This window comes from Calliphora vicina, chromosome 2 (genome assembly GCF_958450345.1).
Source record: "Calliphora vicina chromosome 2, idCalVici1.1, whole genome shotgun sequence".
Taxonomy (NCBI): domain Eukaryota; kingdom Metazoa; phylum Arthropoda; class Insecta; order Diptera; family Calliphoridae; genus Calliphora; species Calliphora vicina.
In genome coordinates this window covers 101,434,434-101,460,962 of record NC_088781.1, presented here as the reverse complement: position 1 = coordinate 101,460,962, position 26,529 = coordinate 101,434,434, and the positions used below count along the sequence as shown (strand labels likewise).

The window sequence follows — 26,529 nt, the reverse complement described above, 5'->3', positions numbered from 1 at the left end:
CAGACCGTTAGCTACTTTAAATTTTATTTTGAAATTCAATATTTTATATCTGCTTTCAATGTTTAAGCTTTCATCTGCACTCATACACACACTCACTTTCATAAACATTTATATTAAATCAACACTTTTTGCACTTTGTATACACCCACGTTAACATATTTATAAAAATTTCTAACACCAGCAGATTTTTGAACTCAATGACACTTTTCATAATCTCATTTTCAGAACTGAATACAATCCAAACCCCATTGTAACTCTCTCGCTTTCTGTAGTTTTGTCCGTCTCTCACACACAAAAAACAATTACACAACGACAACCTATGAATTTTTCTAGCAGCGAGAATTATTACAGTTATATTTTATTTATGTATTCATATACATATATATTTTTATATTTGTGCTTTTTTTGTAACGTCTTTATTTCAATAATTATTTTATATGTTTGATATCATAGATTTTTGTCTATTAAAAAAATGCATCTTTCTTCAAATACAGATGAGAAAATTGGAAGGAGCACACGATTACGCTTAATAAATCAAACATACAATCATCAGTAATCTCTGTGTGAAGTCCTAAAACAACAACGACTTTTCTATTCAAAATTTCCAATAACACATCCGAATTATATGTATTTGGAAATCGAATATGCACATACATACATATTAATTCAAATAAGTTTAAGATCATTTCTACAGACAGGCATATAAATAGTTTATTTCTTTTTTAATTTTAAAAAAGTTTATCAATTATTTATTTAATTTATTCAAATTTATAAATTTTGTGTGTTCTACAACATCATAGAATTTATGGCCAGAATAGGGTCATAGATTTTTATGATGTTTTTTTATTACCATTTATTCGTACATTTAAATAAATACAAAACATTTTTAAATATGTATTTATTAATTAATAATAATTATAAATAATCCGAGGTATTTGAAATATTTATTTTGTATTGTTTTAATCATATTCCGTAATAGCAATTAAATTACTAATTATAATTTACTTATAATTAAGAAAAAATATTGACATTGTATACAAACTAAAACCAAATATACTCTTTAAAAAAAATATTTACTGCAAAGGATTTTTTAATTTTCAACATAGAATATAAAAAGGTAAGTTACATTTGAATAAAATTAAAGCTAAACTATTTCTATAAGTTTAGAAAATCATTTGAAAAGTATGAAAACATAGAATAAACGCTATGAAAACATTTAAACATTTCAAATTAATGTTTTGACATAATCATAACGAAGCCAAATGTTCAAAAGAATTAATTCTTAATTCAGTTTTCAAAATCAAATTAAAATATTTATCTTAAACATTACACTAAAGAACTCAATATTCCTCGGCATAATTCATTAGTGCTTTAAAAATAGTGAATTCATTTCTTTGATAATTAATTTTCGATAGAATTCATTCCTATTATAATTAATTCTCTACACTGAAAAAATAAATTCATTATTGGAATGTATTTTTTAATACATATTATTAATCGAACATGACATTTTTTCATTCAGAATAAGAACATGTTAATAAGTATTGTTACGTTTTAACCTTTTTTAAACGTTGGTTTATTTCGAATATACGAGTCACCGCAAACATTCAGCGTTGCCATACTTAAGATCAATGATCAACTCAAAGCTTTTATTCAATGTAAATAATGCCCACCGATATGTTACAGTTTGAGAGGCACTGCAATTTGAAAGCATTATACAAGTTTAAATCAGCCGTTAAAATCGTTATATTTGAATTCAAGTACAGTTTCGTAACAGTATTATAAAGTTGTACATGACGGAGTTTTTCTTTTTCACATAAATTTGTTGATAATTTATAATAAATTAAATTACAATTGCATTAGATCAAATATTTTGTATATCATCAAAATCAAAACATTTAAATGTCATTAATCATAATTAAACATCCATTGACAGACATTAAAACATTTCATCTTCTTCAACAAATGCATTCAATTTAGCGCATATTTTCTCATTTTGTAGCTGAAAATCATAAATCAAAAATTCCTTAGTGAATCATTAAATGTTTCTCTAATTCCAATTCATTAAAAAGTAGCTTAATACAATTTATTGAATGATTCAATTTTTCTTCAATTCAAATCTATTACAAAAAGGCTTAAAGCAATATTATTCAAAACATTTTGAAAATGATTAAAAACATAACAAAACTTAATGAAGAAAAAATATGGTCATTCAATTTGTATTAGATTTGAATTAACAACAATTGAACCATTCAAAGGTTGAACGCATTTTATTATGAATAAGTTCCATTATGAATAAATGAATAAATTCTATTGGTTTTGTGGAATGATATTTTTAATTCTGAATTAAGATTTTAGAGAATTAAGCTTAAATTTAATTAATTTGAAGCTCTGAACGAAGCCCTGGATGAATGATAAACTAGTGCGTCTATATCGTGTTTCTGCATTCCAGATTTTTACATATTATTTTCTTATTGTACTCATGCTTAGGCATTGCCTTATTGTTCCTCGTTATTAACTCTACCCGTCACTAAGGCACTTAGTCTATCGTAGAATCGTTCGCCCTAGCCATTTGAATCTGTAGCAATGACCGATACTGTATCTATAACCTTCAGATATATTTGAACTTTTATCCGCTATATTCTAACAAAATAAATTGAATTCACTCTAATATTTTCTATTTCTTTATAACCTCAAAACTCTAATTTCTTTGGAAACTGAGAAATTATAAAAGATAGAGAAAGGAAGTTGGCTGGACAATAAAAAAGTGTGGTAACTTGTTAAAATGTATTTAAAAGCAAAATTTTAAGTTGCAATTTTTTCCCTAAAATCTAGACATTATTTATTTACAATAATTAACACAAAACAACATCGCATGATGACTTTAACCGAACCAATGAGCACCCATACAATCTCTTGTCCATTCGGTTTGACAAACCCAACACCATTCAAAGCCACAGCCAGCTCGTGTACAGACCATATGCATACATCCACCATCTCTTTCTGTGGGTGTGCGACATTTAGGGCAGGGTTTGGTTGAAACTTTTATTGTGACATTACTCGCTTCATCCCAACGGGCTTCAGCAGCGCGCTAAAGAAAATTGTAGATAAAATATATATCCTTACGTTTGTACATATTTTTATTTGACACTTACATTTGGATCAACTGCATATTCACAGCTGCCCGTTGCATTGCCCGTACCATTCTCTGGCAAACAATCACCCAAATGATAACCTTGCAGACAATTACGACAAAAAACATACTAAAAGCATAAAGAATTATTTTAATCAATACTTTTACGATTTCAACAAACTTTTTCCACTTACACCACAACCATTTTGACAAGTGACTTTTTTGCAATCTGGTTCTACTAACAAACCCATGCCACAGCCAGGCTGAGGGCACAAAACACCTCCCGCTTGTAAAACATATTCCTCAGTGGCAAATCGTTGATAGCGATCGTACTCTTCACGGGTCAATAACTTAAAGTGATGGATTTCCTCTATAAAAGAATTTTCGCAACCTGCAGGACAAGCCAAAGTATAACCAATATCGGGATGAGGCATAAATTGACGTTCCATAAGGCGGGAGCGGCAATAGTGTAAAAAACATTCAACACAGGTTACGTGTTTGGATTCACAGGGGAAGACTAAAACAGTATCACTAAAAAAAGACAAATTCTAGTACATATTAATATTTAATAAACATTTTCAATTTTGAGAATTGATAACTTTACCTTACATCAGTACAGGCCAGGCAGGGGATATCTTTCATATTGATTTTAATTAAATTTAAAGGAGCAGCAAAATCTTTTTCACCGCCCGAAATATGTTCGCCACACTTAAAATAAAATTCAGCAAATGGAGGATCACCTATATCGTTATCTACACAGGCAATTTCCAAAGATTCACAGTGACCACGTATGCGACGTGACTTCAAGACATCATCCCAACATTCTGGATCGCGATGTACAGTAAATGCACCTCCCTTGCACAGGGAACAACGAACACGTAACTTTCCCTTGCACAATTTATTACACTGAGAACAATGAACAAAAAAGTGAGCCCTGGAGCGTTCTCGATCTAATAACACACACTATTATTAAGAATAAATTAAATAGTATACGTTTTGTACTTACTTTCTTCTGGTATATTCGATCTTTCCTCACTTTGCAACTGCAAGTCTACCAATGTTTCACATAATGGCTTCGATGGTTGCTCCTCCGTTGGTTCCTCTTCAGCTACAGTTGAGTATAAACGTTTCCTCTGTTGTACGGGTCTTGTCTGTATGGCATGCAATATACTTTGTTGTCCTAAATCACATTCCTGTTTGTTAAACATCGGTTCAAAGTTTTATTTCTTCTTTTCTATTAACATTAATTCTAACCTCAATTGTTGTCGCATCGCTTAGTTCTTTGCCAGCAAATATAATCTTCACCTCTTCAGGCTGCAGACCTAATTGTGGTGCTACGATCTCTTTGACGTTTTTTATATCCCATTGAGGCTCCAAATTCACCGACAATGTACGTCCTGTATTTGTTTTAACATAAATACTCAATGTGTTTGTAATTGTTTTACTACTAAACGATAATAATGCCAGCATTTTATCGATAAAAGCTCTTATTAAATTAATTAGAAAACTCATTTAACTTAATATATAAATAGTTGTAGAACTTTTTAACTAAAAATTGCAATTACATTTAATAGAAAACTTATTTTTTTTTTATCGAAATGCACGTAATAATAAAATTAGATCAAATTAGACGGAATCAAAACATTGGTCAGCTGTTGATTGACGAATACTTGGTTGAAAAAATAGTATTAAATATGGCAACGTTAAATAAAGTGATAAATACAAAATAATTCAAATTTTATTCGTTACTTTTCTCATTTTGAAGTATCTGATAAAATGTTCTATAAAACAATAAAATACATTTAATAATGCTGGATATACATGATACTAATCGTAGTATGATTTGAAGTACGGTTTTGTGATAGACGATACTACAAATCATACTATTTCATTTGCAAAAAAAAACCAAAACAAACAAATTATCACAAAATAACTGGCATATATGAATAAGCCGTTTTAGAAATACATTTCGTAGTACGACAGCATGAGACACGATACTAATTATCGTACTTATCGAAGCTCTGCGCTCAAAAAATCAACATTTTTGATTTTCATAATACACATTTTTTTTCAGTATCTTTATTGAATCTTTCTTTTTAGAAATTTACAAATAAGTATTCAAATCTTAACCTAAACTATAATACACATGTAAATTCATATAATTTATGTATATTATTATTATAATAAGTATTTGTCTATGGTATTTACAACAACAATACTGTATATTAATAAATTTCAAAATTTAAATATTATTGAAATCATTCGGTCTGTCAAGAAACTCACCTTTTCAAATAAAACTTGATAGTTATTGAATAAAACTATTATATCTACGTGTTGTCAGTTGTACATGCAAATCTAATAATTTTAGTGCAGTCTGGTAATCCTTCCACTATTTTGGCACCAAATGAAAAAATAATTGCAATTTAAATATTGCAAAAAGCTTCAATTGTTTTCAATTTAAAATGAATTGTACTGTAAAAGAAATAAGTGGAGATTTATTCACCGCAGATGAAAGTTTTTCTATGGCGCACTGTGTGGCCGCAGATTTAAAAATGGGAAAAGGAATTGCCGTCAAATTTCGGTAGACTAAAAGGATAAACGTGTGATTTCTTTGATAATAAAATTTATATCTTTTTAGCAACAAATTTGGTCGTGTTCATGTGCTTCAGCAGCAAAACGCAAAACCTGGAGGCGTAGCTGTCTTGACCGACAACTCACGTTTCGTATACAATTTGGTAACAAAACAAAGCAGTTACGGCAAACCAACCTATCAGACGTTGCACAGTTCTCTGAGTGCTATGAGGGAGCATATGGTAAGTCAAGAAACGTTTTGTAAAAAAGACTAGATAAATACTGTATTTGTTATTTTGCATGTTGCAGTTGAAACACAACGTTACGAAATTAGCCATGCCTAGAATTGGCTGTGGCTTGGATGGTCTAGTTTGGCCCAAGGTTAAAGATTTGATTGAAGAAATCTTTTGCAATGATTTAATAACCATTGTCGTTTACAACTATGTTCCTCCAACATCGGGATAGATGAGTTTATAAATAAGAAAATTGGTAATTTAAAAATTACAATGTTAATTTGTATTGTTTTTTGTTTTATTATTCCTTATATACCTACTTACAAAGTAGGAATATGCATTTTATTTAAGAAAAAAATGTATTCTAATAACTGTATTACAAAGTAAATTTGTGTTCATACATATATGATTTAAGCTGTATTTCATTTACTTGGGTACAAAATTATAAACAACAATTTCCAAATCTTCTTTGGAAAATACGCCATTCAATTCACTGCTAACTTTGTCCCATTCAAGGCCGTCAATGCCACAACCAATTCTTGGTATAGCCAATTTGTGTACATTATTAGAGCGCTTATAGAAAAAAATAATACATATAGATTATTTAAGAAATTTTAAATTGATATAGATTACCATATGCTCACGCATGGCATTTAAAGATGATCTCAAGCTGTCATATGTTGGCTTATCCCAACTTTGATCCTTGGTTACTAAATAGTAAATAAAGCGTTTATTATCTTTAAGCACAGCTACTCCGCCAGTTTGTACATCTTGTGAGCGTAAAACATCTAATTGACCATAAACTTGTTTAAATACTACGGCAATACCGGCTCCCATTCCAAGATCAGCAGCCACACAATGAGCTAAACTATATTCTTTAGGAGCGCTAAACAAATCACCTTCGATCTCAGTGAGTTTATAGTTCGATGAGGACATGTTGCGTTTGTTAGCTGGAATAGAAATAATGTAAAAAAAAAATAAAATATCAAAAATTTCAAAATGCAAATTTTCGTTCAGCAAACTAAAATTGAAGAGAGGCTTTTTTTGGCAAGTGTTGTTTTCCATCTCTGATGTACATACTATACAATTTATACATTCCAATATAGCTCCATGTTATAGAATACTGCACTCAGCATTCAATAAAAATTTAAAAAGCAAACAACAAAAATAAATTGTGTGTGGTCAGTGAATGTGGGTAAATCTTTATTAAATGAAAAGGTTCAGTGACATAGTTTTGCCTCTTGTTTTTTGGTAATATGATAGAATAGATACAGGCACATGTTTTAAAAGTATATGATAGAATAGATACAGGCACATGTTTTAAAAGTAATTGCACATGTATATTCTATAAACTAGTAAGAAACTACAATCGGACATGATACCCTACACCAGCTGTGGGCTTAATTAAATTGAATGCCTTATATGGGCTTATACCAATGCAAAAAATCTAAAAATGAGCACAAAATTATATTTACATTTTTATTATTTTTTTTTTTAATTTTAAATTTTTTAAAAAAAAATTTAACAATCTTTTTTTTTATAAATAAATATAACAAGTAAGATTGTTGGTAAGATTTTACAAAAAAAAAAGAACAAATTTCCAAAATATGCAAAAAAAAAATGATGTTTGTTTCGTCTGATTATGATATATAAGTTTTTACCTTAAAAATTTTAACCGCTATTATTGTCATTATAACCATAGAGAAAATATACATAGAGCGGACACTAGAAAAAAAAAACTCAAACAAAAAAATTACTCGAAAAATTTACACATACTAGTGTTGTTTTTGTTTTCGCATAGTTTTTTTTTACTAATATATTCTCACCACTTAGGTTTTTGACAACTGAGTTAGGTATTTGACAGTCGAGTTTCCGATCTATGTGTATTTATGATTACTAGGATCGGCCGGTGGTGGAAATTCGACAACATTTAAAACGCTTTATAACAATTTCGAAACAATTTTTTATATTGTGAATATCTAGAGAAAAGTACCTTTTAAACCTTTTATTTCATCAATATTGGTGGACAATAACATACTTAAAAGTGTACCACAAAAAAACCTGTGGCTTGTTTATATATAAGATAACACTGTTTTGTGCATCGAATCCGAATGCCGTTTTCGTTTATAAACGAATTCACATATTTTGGTGTTCCGTAAATCGTTTATAAACGAATTCATATATTTTGGTGTTCTCCAAATCGTGTCATTTGCAGAGGATCATTTTGTCAAATATTCATATTTTGAAATCAGTCGATTTACAAAACACGGACAATATTCTCAAAATATGAATGAATATCCTTAGAAATTTTAATATTATGCACCTTAATACATAGAGCGGAAACTCTCCTATCAAAGACCTAACTCAATTGTCAAAAACCTAAGTGGTGAGAATGTATTAGTAAATAAAACAATGTGAACACAAAAACAACACTCGTATGTGTGATTATTTGGATTAAAATTTAGCATTGAGATTTTTTCTAGTTTCCGCTCTTGTTGTTTCTCTATGCCTTAATAATTCATTTTAGATCATAAAATTTAAACTTGTTAAGTCGATCAAATAAAATAGTAAATTTTCCTGTTTTAAAGAAACATTTTGTTTTTGTCACAGAGATAAATTTTTCTGTTGTAGACGTAGCTGTAGTAACAAAAATTCGGTTATTTCAAATGTAATTTTTCTATGACAACTCAGAATTGAAAAAAAATCTCTAAATATTATCAAATCATTCCATTTACAAGGAATTTGTTTTGTCTGTGTACTTTTTCTTAACATATAAAGAAAAAGTGGTGTAGGGTATAAATATTCAAGAGAAACAATTTTCGAATAGGAACTCTTGTTAATTGTGAACCGATTTCAACCAAATATAATTGGTAAACTAACCTGTGTTCAGTTTGGTCAAGATAGCAGCGTAATCGAGGTATTTATGAGCGTTCTAGCGCAATTACGGAAAGACATTTGGATGGACCGATTTTTACAATTTTCTATCTTCAAAATTGAAACGAAAACGCCAGAAATTTTGCGTTTTCAAACCGTTAGTGTATACTACGTTTTCTAGAACATGGACGAATTATAAACCTAACCTTACTTAAGATAGGTACAAATTATGTATTTTATTTAGATGATTTTAAAAAGGAAAATATAAGTAGGTATATTAAAATGTTTTCTATATTGTATACCTATTGTTTATATTTTGTTATTTTATACAAAAACAAACCCATACTTAGTCAAAAGACTAACCCTTCAACTAAATGCAAAGTTAATGATTTTTCTAATACCCATAAATCATACTTTCTAATTGCAAATTCTACCTGTTAACCATAAAGTTTATAACTAAAGTAGTCACTCGTACCGGCATAAAATTTACAACACTATTTGAAAATTAGCAACAAACTACAGCGCAGGTCCCGAAGCAACAAGAAATGAGAGATAACGATATAAAAACAAAAATAAACAAACAAAAATGGTCAAAAACAAAAAAAAATTATAAACACAATCATTCAGATGTATGAGGAAAATATGCGAATTTCACTTTTGTTGTTATTACGTTACTTCACTAAACTATAGTACACATGGAATGTTTGTATTTTTCGTCTAAATTGTTAGAATAGAGTAGTACCAAGACTCTGCCAGCGTTTTCTGACTAGAAACGATAGCGTACAGTTCAAGACAGTTCAATTAGTTGGTGCGTTCACAGCAGAACGTTTGGAGCAGAGCGGAGTGCTAGAGACAACTTGTATATTTTAATATTTTTTTATTAGTTTTACTAACAGTTATAATATTACAGCACACATTCGTTCATTCGGTCACTAGCGTGTCATAACTCTAGAATTAATTTAAACTATATAAAATAAAACTTACGCAAGCGTTTTTTATATATTGATTGATGCTAATTCAGTGTAACTTACGGTTAAGAGCTGCTGCAATCAATTCCGAATTCTGTAATAGAGTTTGCCAATTTGTATTCTTTTGTATCAAGTGATTGTTTGTTAATTTGATTAAATTTTTAAAACACAGCATTTATTTAATTTGCAGTCGATTGTATATTGTTCTTAAAATAAAATTTATTTGTTCGCTTAAAATTAGAACAAAATATTAACAACAACAAAATAAACCAAGTGTGCGAAAAATAATATATTATAGTCTGCAAGCTATTGAGCGAATGAGTGAATGACTGTTGTCAAAATAGACAGACGAAGAAAGTGTGAAGAACGTACGAAAAAAAACAAAAAGGAAATCAGCTGATTGTGAAAGCGGAAATTACAAAAAAGAAACAATAATACAGTAGCCTAGAAGGTGAATTACTTATTACGTCTAATAAAATGGCATCCCTTAAATTACTCACCACCTTGAAGTCATCAAATCCAACGGTAGCTTTTAACGTTCAACGTTCCTTGTTAACAAAATGTTTAAGAAATCAAAAACGTTTTTATGCAATACTTTCATCTGTTCAAAGTAATTTTCCAAATCAATTGTCACCAAGTGATCTCGCAAATAAATGTGGTAAGTACATGTTTACATAATAATTTAAACAACAATATAGTAGTATGTACTTATTTATATATAAATAAATAATTATGTTTATTTTTCGTATATGTACATATTTATGTTTGTGTTTGTTAGAACCTGTACATGAGTGCGAGCGTGTGTTAAGATTTTAAATATTTTGCCTTGCGTGACCGTTAATACATATATTTTTATAGTGTTTGTTCCATTTATGCTGTTAGTCACTTTATATTGATTAAATGTTTCTTTTTATTATTAAAATAAAAAAAGAAGTAGTAATAATTATGTATGTATATGTAACTATTTTAATCTTAACGTAAATTCAATGTCAAATGTAAAGATTATTTTTAATAAAACCTGAACTCATATACCACAATTGTGACAAATCTGAATGTAATATCAAATTTGTTTTGGGAAAAACTCTTCACTGTACTTTAATAATTAAAAATAAATCGTTTTCAATGACTACCACACAGAGCTTTAAATTAATTAATTCAATATAAGCTTATTCACTAAAATTTTAATTCAGAATTAAAAAATGTCAACAATCTATTCCATAAAACCATTCCTAACAAAACAAATTATTTTGCTTCATTCAAAGGCTTTTAGTTTTTAGAATTCATTGATTGTATAATAAAATTCTATACAATTTTTGTTAATTCAAATCTTATTTAAATTGAATTAAAATATTTTTTCTGCATTCAGTTTTGTTTTTCGTTTGCTTTTAATAATTTACAAAATATTTTGTTAAAAATTTACATTAGCCACTTTGTAATAGATATGCAATTAAAGAAAAAATTTAATCATTCAATAAATTTTATTAAGCTATTTTGTAATGAATTTGAATTAAAGAAATTAATTCTATAAAGAATAAATTCGTAAAGAAATGAAAAATTCATAATTTTACTTAAAAAAACTTCTCCATAGAATTTAAAATTTGGACCATATTTGAAATACTGCATCAAAATTGTGTAGTGGTTTAAAAAGACTCTAAATTTTTTTCGATTTTGTTGCCCTGTGTAATTATTTATTTATATAATATCTAAACATTTTTTTATTAAGAAGGTGAACTATCCAACTTTTAGAAGCCATTTAAAGCTAATTATTAAACAAAAACTTAAACGCTTTTATAGATTTTCATATACACGAGACTTGTGGCGCTATTCTTTTCATATTGGCAAAAACTAAAAAGATTTTGTTTGATACTGTGGCACACGGTTCATATATTTTCAAAAATGGTCCAATTAATTTAAATAAATAGTTTGGCACTTTTTAATAAAAATGCCTAAATTGTCTTAATTAAATCTAAGTGGAATTAATAATAACAATAAATGAAAGTGTTGGTGAATTTTCAATTAAGTTTGATTTATTTAAACAAGTATATACAATGAAAACGTGTTTAAATTAATTTAAATAATAAAATAGTTTGAAATGAATTTAAATCACAAAATTTTGTTAACATAATTTTAAGAAAAGGTACTATTTATTTGTTTATGCAAAATATTTATTATAAATATGTAATAAACAAGTGCTAATTGAAAACAATTTCTAAACTTTATATTATAACAAAATACAAACATTATTTTCTATTTAGTTTGAATTCTATTGTGGTTAAATTATCTGAATTGAATACAGAATTGTTAATAGTATTATTTTCGTCATGCTCAATACTAAAACATAAAACTACAGTGAGAAATGCTTGTTTTAAAATTAGATATTTATGAAACGGATATAATACACAATAAATGCTCAAATTTAGAAATAAAGAAATGTTTGGACATATTTGGTCTTTTTTAGCACTATTCAAATTTTTAGTTTTAAGTCAGAATTAATAAATAAAATATTTTTAAATTTTGGGTATTTTTTAAAAAATCTGGAAAACACTAGAACAAGGCTATTATTTAATCTATATGTATGTTTATTTTGTTCTACATAGTTTCTGGAATAATGTAAACTGAATGCATTTTAAAGGGTTATTAACATACATACATATTTTAAATTTATTCAAAAAATTAGTTTTTATTTTTTGAAAATTCTATACATTTCCACACACGCGTTATAAAACTATTAAATATTTTTAAATTATTATCAATTTGATGTAGTCCATGTTTAAATAAAGTGGTTAGTTAGATAATTAGTTGAGGATATCATTCGTTAGATTTGAAACTGTGAAGTAAACAAAAACACATTAAAATTCTTATCAGTAAAATACAAAAGAATTAACGTTTATATTAAATTTTATTAAAATAATGATAAAAAAGGAAGATTTTATAAATCAAAACAAAATATAATTTAAAACTTTCAATAGACACATGCTGTGAAGCGCGCTATCATATTTAAGAATATAAAGAACATTTAAAGATTTTTTGGGAAATAGACAATTAAATATTGAAATTTAGTTATCAGTAATGCTGTTGTTTTTTAATGCATTTATAGTTTAGCATTTATAAATATATACAGATTTATAAGGTTTGGAACTTACTAGTAAAACGAAGAAAGTTTAATCTTTATATTTTTGTTGAAAACATCTATAAATGACATTTACCAAAGGTTCAAGAGAAGCAATACTAAATTCAATTTCCAATATAAAATTAAATTGTATCTCTTAACAATTCCATTACAAAATTATTATGAATTAATTCATAGGCTTAATTCGTTATCACTTCAAACGTATGGAATTCATTCTTTATGAAATTAATATCTTATTGAATCATTCAAGTTTTCTTTAATTTAAATCCATTACAAAATTACTTAATAAAATTTATTGAATGATTTATTTTTTTTTTTAATTTATATCTATTACAGTAGTTTTGACTTACCTGCCTTTCACTTAAGAGCATTTTGCATATAAGTGCACAAAACTTGTGTTTTGTATATTTATTTACTAAACTCCATATAAATTCGTTAATTTAAGTGCATTGTTCATACCTGCACATTTAAGATAAGTGCATAATACTTTTGGAAGCTATAACTGGTTTTCATGAAAAAAATTTAATTTAGCTGCCTAATACAAAATTAAACAAAAACAAATAAGAAAAGTACGATTTTGAATGAAAAAATATGTTGTACACTTCTTAATAATTTTAAAAGTAGCTAAAATATCAATTTGACGTTATTTTTAGACGGAAAAATCACAAAGCTTCGTGTAAATTATTTGCCGTTAGCTGCTTTTTTGGGCAGTAAACTGTAAATGCACTTACCAGCATAAATGAGCAGGTAAGTGCATTGAGGTTAACTGCATTTTTAACTTACCTGCACAAAATATCGTGCAAAGTTGATTGTTCAGGTAAGTCAAAATTACTGTACAAATAAGCTTTAGACAATTTGTTTAAATTAATTTTGTTTATTCATTAAATTTGGATTAGATTTGAATTAACAAAAATTTAACCATTCAAAGGTTGAATGAATTTATGAATTAATTCAATAATAAGCAAATAAACAACTTTGAATGAAGCTAAAGAATTTGTTTTGAATGGCTTTATAGAATAAACTGCTAACAGTTTTTAATTCTAAATGAAGAATTGGGTGAATTAAGTAATTCGAAACTGCGATATAAGGTTTAGTGAGGAAACAAAACACTTTCTAAAAGCGTATTTATACCCTACGCCACCATAGTGTTTGTAACGCCCAAATAGTCGAACACCCATCTTAAAGTATACCGATCATCTTAAAATCATTTTCTGAGTTTTTTCTTAATTTTTTTAATACAAAATTTCTAAGATAATGTCAGCTATAGAACTCTAAATGAACTTTAAACTACATCTAAACAGTGCAAGATGCTGTCAACAACTATAGTCCTTTATATAGTTTTAATTATTTTGGCTTCATAGAAAAAATGTTATTATTGTTTTGCTGAAAAGTTGCTGAAATACCAATACTCATTTCGTGGGAGCATCCATCGACTATACAATGTAAATATCATAGATGACAACTAGATAGTTAACTGAGAGCCAAAATCCTAAGTCTGTTGTCAAAAACAGAATTCATGATAATGTATTGCCTGTATTTTGTTATTGTATCACCCGTATGTGTGAAAAGAGAATATTTTTCCATTGATATTTCTCTCTCCTTCCTTCTATGTGTTTATTCAATGGTAAATATGTTTATAAAAAAAATTAATTAAAATTATGAATATTTGTTAAAATACAAATATAAACAAAGTAAAAAAGTAAATTTGTTTTCGTGTTCTCTGTTTAACGAGACATATTAAATAAAAACGTTAGGACGAGTATTTTTTGACACATATTGTCACAGAATATTAATATCGAGGGACTATATTCAAAACCCTCTATCTTGAAAAACACAACTTTTCAGGAGAGCCAAGAAACAGTTTTTTCCGCGCATTACTTGAGTTATTAAAATTCGGTATTCTACAATATTTTTTAAAAGCAACTACTGAATCTCACATTTAATTTGTTTTTAAAATTTTGCATTATTGTGGACTTTATGATAGATATAGGGTTTTGCTTTTCAAAAATATTCAATGTGTATGTATGATCAGATAGAGGGTTTTGCATTTTAATAAAAAATAAATTATTTTGATTTCATTTATGCCATCTGTCATTTTTTAACGTAATTTATTTAAGATAACGGCTAATTTAAGACCCCTTTCACACTAGGCAATTTAGTTGCGCAAGTCTCTTGCCCAACAACAAAACAGCATGTAAAATTTTCTTCTCCTTAACCCGACAATACCTCTGGCATCTACAAACACAAGAGACTTGCGCAACTAAATTGCCTAGTGTGAAAGGGGTCTAATATTAGTGGTCAGTTTGTAAAAAAAAATAAACAATAAGTGTGTTCGCGTACTTTCCAGTAAAAATTATCCAGTAACTTTAATTTAGAGAGTAAAAATACATTTACTCTCAATCTAAAAAATATCCAAAAAAGTACGCAAACAACAATTTGTAAAAATAAGTTGTATTTTTATATAAATCAATTTAAAACGTTTGTTTTGTGTTATTTTACTTCTTTTCTTTGCAAGACTTATAAATTGTGTTAATTTTAAACTTTTTTGTTTTGTTTACATTTGCAACAATTTGTTTTAAACATATTTTTCATGTTGATATTTTTTACTGGACAAACAATGTACAGTAAAAAATATCATGTTCTCTATCTACGAACTGTCACTTTTAACATTATCTTGCTCTCTCGTTACAAGTTTTTAAAAGTAAACAAACGGAATCCCGTAGCTTCCAGTAATAATTTGTACAAATTATTAAGTATTTTTTAAGTAAATTCCAACTTAAACCATTTATTTTTATTCCATGGACCTTATATTTTCCAAAAATATAAAATATATTCATGGTAATTCAATTCAGAATCGGCTTTCGCTATTTTGATAAATGATTGAAAAATGTAAAATTCATATTCAGCATGCAAAAATTAGTAGGAAGAAAACTCTTGCAAGAAGAAATTATTCCAAAAAAATATTTGAAAATTAATTATTTGAAAAGATATAGGGTTTAGCATTCGAAAAAAACTGATTGTATAAGATAGAGAAATAACAAAAATTCAAATAAAACAGCAAAAAAAAAATTTGTTCGTTATGAAATTCACACCATAGATGAGGGCTGTTTTACTGAACATTTTACCATCAAAAAGTAATTTTCGTGAAAATCAAAGATAGAGGGTTTTGAATATAGTCCCTTGATATGTTGTTCTATTTGTAATTCAATACGATTTTAACACTGTTTACTAGTTAAAATAAAAGCTGTATTCCCATATTGAAATCACTAAATACATTCAGTCCTATGTCCTTATGCCTCATTACATTTTTCGGAATAATAAATACTGCATGTTAAAATTTATTTATGAAAACTGTCAAAACTGAGACAGTTAAAATAATAGAGTATGTATTTAATTTTTTCCCTTTCGAAAATGCGAGCTTTCGCACAATCACAACAACATACATGATACGTATTTTCGCAAGGGTAATAAAACGACAAATAAAAAATATAACGAAAATAGCTGGAGGAACACAGCTATTACATATAAAACTAATAAAATATGTACATATACGTAATATAAAAGAAATTTAATACTAATATTTTCTACATATTTGGTTAGCAGTCAATGTCTATAAAAATTAATAATAAAAAAATCTCTCAGTTGAATATAAAGCGTCAAATAAAAAAGTTGTAATTCTATTGGTAAAAGCAATATAATTTTAAAGAAAATTAAAAAAGTGTTTTGTTTTAAAAACCTATGAAAATTATCTAAAAAAGTTATTAGAATGAAATACATTACATATAATTGTTAAACAATAGAGTTGATTATTTTAGTTTGAAAAATTATATCAAATTATGAAATATACATATATAGTATGGATTGAATTTTCTTTCTGTGTACTGCAGTTTCTGAGAAGCATTAAATAAAACGATAATAATGTAATGGATTTATTGTGAAAAAGTTTTATTTTCTAATTAAAACTATTAAATATTGAAGAATGCATTAATAGTTTAAGTTTCAACAATAAAATTATCGTCATTAAATAACACTGTGTGACAAAAAAATATTTGGGAAGTGATCAATTGTATCACTTCCCCGATAACACCTACCAGATTCCCAAATCTGGTAGGTGTTATCGAGTATAACAAAAATCTTAGTTGAACATAAACTGATTTAAAAAGAAGAAACAGAGGCCTTTCGATTGGTATAATATGGAAGAATTCCGAGAGAATGAAATTAGAAAGAATTTAATGCAGTATTATTTAAATATTGAGCTAGTTGAAAAAACTGTCAAGCGGGGTACCCGGTGGGTTAAACTAATTCGGGTACGCTGAATTCAGTGGTGCTAACCGTTTTTTTAGGTTAGCTCGTATTTTCGAGCTATACCGTTATTTCGAAAATGGAGGAAGTTGCATAACATATATTCGCGTAACTCAAAAACGGTTTTGTTTATTGTAAAAAATTAAAAAACTGAAATTCCGCAATAAAATTACTTTTAAAAAAGGCTTAACAAGTTGTTAATCTCTCAGTCGTTTTAGAAATATAAATTTTTTTGGCAAACAAAAAATTAATTTCTAGCAAAATTTTGAAATTTTTATTTTTTAAAACGTCATGAAAAATTGGAAAGTGAAGCTACGATCTTACGCCAAACAAAACAAGCCCTAAATGATTAAAATCTGTTTACAACTTTTGATTTTATAAACAAAAGATCAAGCTAATATCGCCTAATAACATTTTAACATTTTTTCCCACATTTTTACAAAAAGTCTTCTATAAATTTTTTAATTTTTAAAAATGTTATACATTTTTGAAAAGAAGTCACAATTTCCTATACGTTGATATATAATATCTGTGAACTTTTGACAAAACAACTTAAGTGGAATTTTCCAATTATTGAGGACAGCCCAAAAACTGTTGAATTTATCGATCAATATTTTATTATTTGACCTAGAAGAACTTTATTATTTGTCTCAAAGAATTATACAAAGGATAAATAATAAAATAATTATCGATAAATTCAACAGTTTTTGCGAATTAAGTTGTTGTGTCAAAAACAAATCAACAACAACTGCAAATAAGTTGATTTGTTTTTTTATGATAGCTCAGAAACTAATATTCGTAAGAAGAAGCAGATTAGTGTAAACGGATCGTTTTAAAAAGTTAGTTTTATTACAAAAAAACTAAGATATTTTCTCATCTCGACTTAAGATGTTTCTTATCTTTTCCACTAGTGAAATTTATGGATTCAAAATCAACAACAAACAGCAAAGTTACAGAATCTTGCCGTTTTGTAAAAACGGCACTGCATTGCGGACTATTGCAGTACTAAACATAGAAAACGGTGCACGATGTAGCTAATTACTACGAGTTATGTATATTATCTTTTGTGAATAAAATTATAAGTTGTGGACAGATTTTAATCATTTAGAGCCTGTTTTATTTGGAACTTCGTTTTCTATATGTGTGATTAATTGATTAATTAAGAGCGTATATGAATTTTCCAATTTTTAACGCCGTTTTAAAAGCAAAAATTTCGAAATTTTTCTAAAAAATTATTTTTTTTGGCGAAGATTAAAAAAGTGTTAAGCCTTACTTAAAGGTAATTTTATTGCGGAATTTCAGTTTATTCAAGAAACTAAAGCGTTTTTGAATTTCACGAATATACATATGTTGTGCAACCTCCTCTATTTTCGAAACAACGGTATATCTCGAAAATACGAGCTAACCTAAAAAAAACGGTTAGTACCATTGAATTCAGCGTACCCGAATTAGTTTAACTCACGGGGTGCCCTTCTTGACAGAAAAAACTGTCAATTTCGAGCACAGTGTAATTAATTATAAATTAAATCGAAGATGAAGACTGGCACTGCATCTGGTGTTTACATAGTAGGGTATTCAATCGATTAACCGTTAATCGGTTAACCGATTAATTTTGGACGGTTAACTGTTCGAATAATTTGAAATTGCCAATTTTCAAATAAACCGATTAATTTGTGTCGATTAACCGAAATTCCTTTTTTTTGCACTTTAAACAATTTGTTTGTATTTATTTTTCCGTTTCAATTCAAATATAAATTTCAAATTAAAATTAGATATTTTTGAACATCCAATAAACATGATTAGTGAGTATATATAACAACTGACATATTTAATTTACATGTATTTGAAACTTTGTTTGTATGTATTTACATGTATAGACGAAACTTTTTTTTTGAAATGAGTCTTTTATCATAACTAAACGAAACTATTAAATAAATCAAAATCTAAAACAATCCAAAAAGGAATATTCTTTATCATGCTTTTGATTTCTCCAACATATACAATCAGCGAGAGAGTTTTTTTCCAAGAAAAGTTTTATTAAATCCTCACTAAAACCCTATAAAACTCACACATCCCTCATTTGCTGCAACAACGTCATAATTCAAAAAAGTCGTTTCGAGATAAACGTCTTTGAATAGTTCATGACATTTTACTATTTCTTAAATAAATTTTCAACAAATCATGCGATTTCAGAAGTATAAATAGTAGATGTTAATATCTTTCTAATCTGTATTTAACCCAAATTTTTACTTATCAAATATACGAGAAAACATGAATTTTTATTTTGATGTTTACAACAAAAACACTCTCAAACAAAAAATAATTGACTTTTTTGAAAACTGATGAAACTATATGAAAGATTATAGAACAGCTCATATTTTGTATTACTCAGTTCATAAAACACGGATTTTGAGTTATGACGTTGTTGCAGCAAATAGGCGATATGTTTACAAAAATGATCTCAAATAACTTATTTGCTGTTTTTTATGTTTTTGTACACAAAATTCGTTGTTCTATTTTCAATTTAAAATGAAAATAGAAATTATTCGGTTAATCGAATAATTTTAAATTAACCGATTATTAACCGAATAAATCTAAACCTCGATTAATTATTTGCTCGATTAACCGATTAAACCAGAAACCCGATTAATTGAATACCCTATTACATAGCCAGATAAGAGATGGACGTAATAGACTTCCTGACATATACAGTGACCTTTAAGGCCTCAGAGCTTGCAATATGCAACATCACCAGTGGATATTAAGCAAAGGTTTTAAAGAATGAATTCATAATTCAATAATTCTTAAATCAAATTAAATAGTTAATTACGAATTAATTCCTTAATTTCTGAATTATTCAAGTTTTCTTTAATTCAAATCCACTAAAAATAGCTCAATAAAATATGTTGAACAATTTTATTTTTCCTCAATTGAAATCTATTACAGATACATATGTAAGCTTTAGAAAAAATTTTAAAAATCATTTTGTAAATGATTTAAAAACAAATACATAATTTCATTCCATTTGGATTAGATTTGAATTAACAAAAATTGAATCATTCAATGTTTGGATAAATTTTATTATGAATTAATTCAACAATAAATGAATTTTATTCAAAGAAAGACCCCTTTCACACTAGGCAATTTAGATGCCAGAGGTAATGTCGGGTTAAGGAGAAGAAAATTTTGTATGCTGTTTTGTTATATATATAGCCGGAATTTAGAGAGTCCGTATTCGGAAACCGATATCATATAGAATCATGTTTCGATGGTAAGAAACACTCCATGTCATATCTTCTAGTGAAGATAACTAGCTCCGTCGTTTTCAGATTAACTTCCAGACATTTGGTTTCGCCCACGAAGGGAGTCTGCATAATATAACTCGATATAACTATGATATCCTAAAATCATCTCTTCCTGTTTCTGTGTGATAACCGCAAAAGCCTATTAATTTCCTAGTTGCCGTCCATCAATCCCATGATTTCTTCATCGGCGTTAATGTCTGAGTCTCTTCACTCAATGTCCTGTCCGAAGCACAGTCATATCTATCTCTTAACCCATCCAAGAATATCCCGCCTTAAGTCATCGTTCCTGGTGCCTGAATCAGTCGTTCCATTGCCAGTAAAACCGACAGTCCAAAGCAGAAGCGGTTTAGGTAGACTGGGCCAATCAATCCAGTATTTGCGTTAAAGGGGAGCTGTTAGCGATCAGTTTTCGTAAACACTAAGTAGCCATTCAAACCATATCTTTACAATGAACGAAACAAAGTGGTGCAAGTTTTCTCCGTGGTACTGAGCTAATGTGATGTCAGGCTATAGTTGAATTCATAAATAAAGCTTACTCATCTATACCCTGGCATATCGGAAATAATAGAAATCTGATTTGATGTCACCAGATGAGGTATGTTTTACCGTTAACAGTAGTTGAGCTCTTAGGAGTAACAGTAGCTTAGCGGTAACGGTTACTATTTCGACAAATGTTTAGAACCATCTTATGATATAAAAAAAATAAATTTTAAAATTTTGTCCATTTACCAATTTAAGTGAATGATAATTATGTTTTAAAATTATGTATTTCAAATAATAATACAAATAGTGGTCATACCGAAAATAATTCCAATCTTTTATAGCAATAATATTATAACATACTTTGTGAATTGTCCAATAATGAAATTTGACATTCATTTTTTATAACTGGGTCAAATAAACACAATAATGTTATTTTTTAAATTAAAGAAAATCTTAAAAACAATTACCTATTTTGATTCAATTGACGTAAGACGAGTTCAGAGTTTAAAATATATTTTTGGAACAAATTTGTACATAAAAATGTACATACCTACATATATGTATGTATGTATGTTTTAAATACATATAGCATAATTTGAGAAATAAATAATTTTTTTTGGAAATCGCACTATTCTAATCGCACCTTATTATCACAGAATTATCGTAAATGCTCAGTATAAGAAATATTTGAAATGTTAGAGAGGAATCTAAGAATTTCCATTTTCTGTTTGCTTCCAATTCTAAATACATATTTAAACCAATTTCCAACATTTGATTAGAAAATTAATGGGTTAATGAACTGAACAAATTTATTACATGCCCAATATTTATTTTTACATTGTTTTAAGTTCAATGTCAAGAACAAAATTCCAAATTTAATTTACAATTCTTATCCAATATTAACAATTAATTTAAGATACACATGAAGGTCAGTATCAGCTGACGGACCAAGAGATAGATAGAATGAGGGGGGTGTGAATGGGTGGTGTGTTCATATATATGATGGGGCGTGTGTTGAACATTCATTAGTATCTATTCTATATGCTTAAATTCTCTTTGTTTACCGGCTTATTCACGATACGACAAACTGAACGCTACTAGCAAAATAATCAAAATATTATTATTTGTTTTTTTTATGAGTTTTTATTTATACATATTCGTAAATGTCTAAAGAAACTGGTACTTTATAGAGTATACTTAGAATATATTTTTCCACCACAATATAATTGTATATATAGCCGATTTAGCTGGCGATCTAAACAACAAACAAACTTTTTTATTGGCACATGTTTGTATTGTTGTTGTACATTCTGATAAGAATTTTAAAATCGAAAAGCTTTTTATTGTTTTGTTTTTATTTATTGTCCATATCTAACTGATATTTTAATGTTGATCGTTGAGCTAGAATATTCTCTTTTTTTCTTAGTTCTCTTTGAGTGGCTGAGCGCTTAAATTAGAGAATGAGTGATATCTCTATATCCCGCTCAAAGCTATTTGTCTGGAATTGTTCTAACAATATTTAGTTTGGTAATAGATTTAAATTTTAGTTGTTGGTTAGTTGTTTGCGAACAATTGCTGTGAATAGTTTCGCAAGTCGCCGGCTGCTCGTTCGTTCAGTGGAAGTGTTCTAATTCCGTTCTATTTTTTATATTTTATAGATATTTTAAATTTATTACAAAGAAATATGTCGTCAGTTGGGGACAAGCCAAAATTAGTGAAGGTGGAGGAATCCAGACGTTTTATGATCGATTGTTTTAAAGCAGTCAATGTGCCACAAGATCATGCTGAACAACAAGCCGATTTATTGGTGGGAGCCGATTATCGCGGTCACTTCAGTCATGGCATGAACCGTTTGGAGATGTACCTAAATGATTTGAGCATTAACTCCACAAATGGTGCAGCCCTTCCCACCGTACTCAAGGAGACACCTTCAACCGCCTGGGTGGATGGTAACAATGGTCTTGGCGCTGTTGTGGGCAATTTCTGCATGGATTTGGCTATTAAAAAGGCTAAACAAGTTGGTGTCGGTTGGGTATGTGCCAAGGGCTCCAATCACTACGGCATGGCTGGCTGGTATCCCATGAGAGCCATGAAAGAAGGTTTGGTTGGCATGTCTATGACTAATACCTCACCCTTAATGGCACCTACCCGCTCCAAAGAGGCTGCCTTAGGCACAAATCCCTTGTCTTTGGGTGTTCCCGTAAAGGACGACAAATTCTTGCTTGATATGGCCACAACAGCTGTAGCCGTTGGCAAAATTGAAATACAACGTCGCAAGGCTGAACCTTTGCCCCATGGTTGGGCCCAAGATCCTAATGGTGCTGTGACTACCGATCCTGATCTAGCCTTCCAAACTGGCTGCCTAATGCCCTTGGGCGGTGCTGAAATCAATTCTGGTTACAAAGGTTATGGTAAGTTTCACTCTTAAAATTTAAAATAAAAATCGTAGCTACAAGTTTATTGCTTTAATAAAATAAAAAACTTGTTGCCTTAGGTTTGGGTGCTTTGGTAGATATCTTATCTGGCGTCATGTCTGGTGCCAATTACTCCACCAAGGTGCGTAAGTGGACCCATGCTGGTGCTAATTCTGCTGCTGATTTGGGTCAAGTATTTATTGCTGTTGATCCCAATTGCTTTGCTCCCGACTTCGAAGATAGAATGACCGATTTCAATTCTCGTTTGCGTGGTTGTGAACCTGTAAGTATATTTACGAGCAAAAAAATAAACATTTATTTACTTTCTAATCATTTGTTTACTTCTTTTTTTTAATTTTTCAGACTAATCCCGAAAAACCTGTACTTGTTGCTGGCGATAAGGAATCCATAAACATGAACGCTGTCGATTCCGTTGGTGGCATTCAATATTTACCAAATCAATTGCAAACATGCGAAAGCTTATCTCAACGTTTCAATGTCAAACCTTTAAGTTTTGTTTAATTTAATTTATTAACAACCATAAAGTCATAAATTTTATTATTTTTATTTTGCTGTTTAAATTAAATTTTATGTATTTTTTTTTCGTTTTTTAGCATGTAAAATATATATTTATGCATTTCTTTTTTATTATTATTTTTAACTTTAATTACTTTAATATTTTAAATTTAGTACGAATTCTTTTGTACGGCATTTTTGAAAATTATAATAATAACTACATACATATGTATATTTTTTTAAGAAAATTAATGAGTTTTAACTTTTTAGTGGATGAAAATCAAAATACATATCAAAAAAATTAAATTTATTGTTTTGCTAAAAATACAAAATTGAATTGGCAATTTTATTGTTGTAGTATTTCTATAGATGCTGAAAGTTTCCGTCTTTTGAGGTAGATAATCAAGTAAAAAGGACTTTTGTATATCAGTATTGTATATACTTAGATTGGGCGGCACCATTAGGATAATGACATAATAATCTGATTTATAGACAAACTGAATATAATTTTTGAAAACATTTTCTGCAATATTTCTATTACTAAGTGGTATTTTAAGTATCTGATGTCACTTTTGACACTCTTTGAACACTACGGTTATCAAGAAATGGCTTGATAAACATCGTACAGTGAGGCCGAAGAAGTCGCTGCAAAATTCAGCATTTGTTAAATGTTGTATAATATTGCATCATAATCTTGATATATAAGCTAAACCAGTGCTTTACAATCTTTTTTGTAGCATGTCCCACTACCAGTGTAAATTAAATTTTTCCATATTTTCACTGCAACCTTTTAAAAATAAAGTGCATTGGAAAAATTGATACTACGATCGTTTTACAAAACATAAATAAACTAATGGAGTTTTCTTTTCTGAAAAGAAATGTTGCCCCTTATTTCAAAACTATATCGAAAAAAGAACATTTTGTTAAAAAATAAAGAAAAAAAGTACGTTTTGTTAAAAACATATGTTTTTTATGAGTTTTTTTTTTAACGATAATATTTTAAATTAATATAATTTGAAAGTAAATTTTTAATTAGGCTTAAGTTCATTTTTATTATAATTTATTTGTAATAATTCAAAGAATATCACTGAATACTAAAATTTTAGACAATTGGCAAATTGGAATGCATTTTCTACCCTGCCAAGGGCGTCATCAGCAATCTTCATTGTCAAGGTCTATTTGTAAATATCATCTATTTAACACTAATAAAATGATAAATTTGTAATAATAAGAATACACATATGTATATAATAAAAATATTTGAAATTTCGTCTAATTTACAAATAATATAAATATGAATTAGGCTTCCCATATTCTAATTCCTAATAATAGTAAGTTAAATAGATGATATTCACAAATAGACCTTGACAATGAAGATTGTTGATGACGCCCTTGTTTTTTTTTTCGTTTTATACTAGTGTTGTACGTTTTATTAAGTACAAATTTTTTTAGAACCATTTTACTTAGTAAAAAAACTAAAAAAAATTGCTGACTTGATTGTTTCTAGAAGATTTCAACAAATATTATAAAAATACCAAAAAAACAATTTTTGAAGTGCCTTTTGTTCTGCGGCTCCTCAAATGTTGAATAGAATTCCAGTCACCCATTATTTTTCGTATATTTATTGAACTAGCCTATATTTGAAGTGATAGATCTTAAAAATTCCTTAATTAGATAATAAAAATGCCCAGGTATAACCCTCACTTTTATTTTTGATGAAAGAAAATGGCATAAGACATTCAAGTGCGGAAAGGGAAATTCAGGTATCATGTATGGCACGGTTTCTGAAATTTTTCAGTTCACGATTATTCCTAATTTATCATGGACATATTTTTTCTACAGTCAATTTCTAAAATGAAGAAAAGTTGTCTAAAGCTAAATAGATTTGAGTTCAAGAAAAATTTAATGATTCAACAACTAATAATTCTATAAAAAAGTAGTACTTAATGAAATACATTTAATATATGGGAAGTACCAAGGAATGAAGCCTATGAATTAATTCGTTAAGAATACTTATATGTATGTATGTTTTTACAGGGCTTCTCCCTTTTTATGGAAAATTTAAAAACAAAAATAGCATGTAATACTCTACATCAAAATAGAATTCTGCTTTAAATTTCAAAACATTCGGTTCATAAGTTTAATTTTAATTGAATAAAATTTAAAACTATTGCGATATCTATATGAATAATGAAAAATAAACAAAAACATTCATCTCGTCCCATATAACTAAAGGTAGGATCACACATGGCAAATATTTGCTCAAAAAAGCGTAACCACTTCTTTATAATACGACTCTGTATGGTCATTTTAAACCATTTTGTTTCAAATTGAATTAATTGGAAGCTCTGTTATTGCATAAATGTTTATTTTAGACACAATTTATTGGATAAATTGCACAATTTCTATTAGTTATCATAAATCTGGAATACCCCTACAAATCGGCGAAAAATAAAATATCTATATCTTTCTCTCTATAACTAAAAATGTACATACAGCCCAATTATGAAAAAAATTCCCCAGGAGTTTTTTCCCTTTTTTTAATTTTTCCTATTCAAATTCTATGTTAAAAAAAAGAAAAAAAGAAAATTATATGATCC

General features: G+C 28.2%; 5 protein-coding genes across 8 annotated transcripts in view; 3 read left to right on the top strand and 2 right to left on the bottom strand.

Annotated features, from left to right (window-relative positions):
• The window catches only part of Prip (prip), a 36,876-nt gene extending 35,801 nt beyond the window's left edge, over positions 1 to 1,075 (top strand). Inside the window, exon 7 of one of the 4 annotated variants that reach the window (XM_065500952.1) lies at positions 495 to 1,075. In XM_065500952.1, the coding sequence (XP_065357024.1) occupies positions 495 to 530 (36 nt within the window). In that variant the 3' untranslated portion in view covers positions 531 to 1,075. Of the gene's footprint in view, positions 1 to 225; positions 380 to 494 lie in introns of those variants that run through there. The other 3 variants (XM_065500950.1, XM_065500951.1, XM_065500953.1) reach the window with 3 other exon arrangements.
• A 1,693-nt stretch (positions 1,076 to 2,768) lies between these two features.
• Positions 2,769 to 4,770, bottom strand: park (parkin). Its single transcript, XM_065499717.1, has 6 exons — positions 4,388 to 4,770; positions 4,140 to 4,326; positions 3,738 to 4,083; positions 3,328 to 3,664; positions 3,156 to 3,263; positions 2,769 to 3,091 (listed from the first exon to the last, which is right to left on the bottom strand). The coding sequence occupies exons 1-6, from the start codon at positions 4,643 to 4,645 to the stop codon at positions 2,885 to 2,887; spliced, it is 1,443 nt and encodes a 480-aa protein (XP_065355789.1). The 5' UTR covers positions 4,646 to 4,770; the 3' UTR covers positions 2,769 to 2,884.
• A 731-nt stretch (positions 4,771 to 5,501) lies between these two features.
• Targ3 (Terminal ADP-ribose protein glycohydrolase 3) lies at positions 5,502 to 6,346 on the top strand. Its single transcript, XM_065499733.1, has 3 exons — positions 5,502 to 5,714; positions 5,772 to 5,946; positions 6,014 to 6,346. Exons 1-3 carry the CDS (start codon positions 5,596 to 5,598, stop codon positions 6,167 to 6,169), a joined length of 450 nt encoding a protein of 149 aa, XP_065355805.1. The 5' UTR covers positions 5,502 to 5,595; the 3' UTR covers positions 6,170 to 6,346.
• Positions 6,214 to 10,095, bottom strand: Targ1 (Terminal ADP-ribose protein glycohydrolase 1). The gene is made up of 3 exons (XM_065499732.1): positions 9,843 to 10,095; positions 6,571 to 6,887; positions 6,214 to 6,510 (listed from the first exon to the last, which is right to left on the bottom strand). Exons 1-3 carry the CDS (start codon positions 9,952 to 9,954, stop codon positions 6,364 to 6,366), a joined length of 576 nt encoding a protein of 191 aa, XP_065355804.1. The 5' UTR covers positions 9,955 to 10,095; the 3' UTR covers positions 6,214 to 6,363.
• On the top strand, positions 9,544 to 24,261 carry LOC135950200 (uncharacterized oxidoreductase YjmC). The gene is made up of 5 exons (XM_065499731.1): positions 9,544 to 9,670; positions 10,124 to 10,437; positions 22,658 to 23,410; positions 23,494 to 23,696; positions 23,777 to 24,261. Exons 2-5 carry the CDS (start codon positions 10,257 to 10,259, stop codon positions 23,933 to 23,935), a joined length of 1,296 nt encoding a protein of 431 aa, XP_065355803.1. The 5' UTR covers positions 9,544 to 9,670; positions 10,124 to 10,256; the 3' UTR covers positions 23,936 to 24,261.
• The last annotated feature ends 2,268 nt before the right edge of the window (positions 24,262 to 26,529 follow it).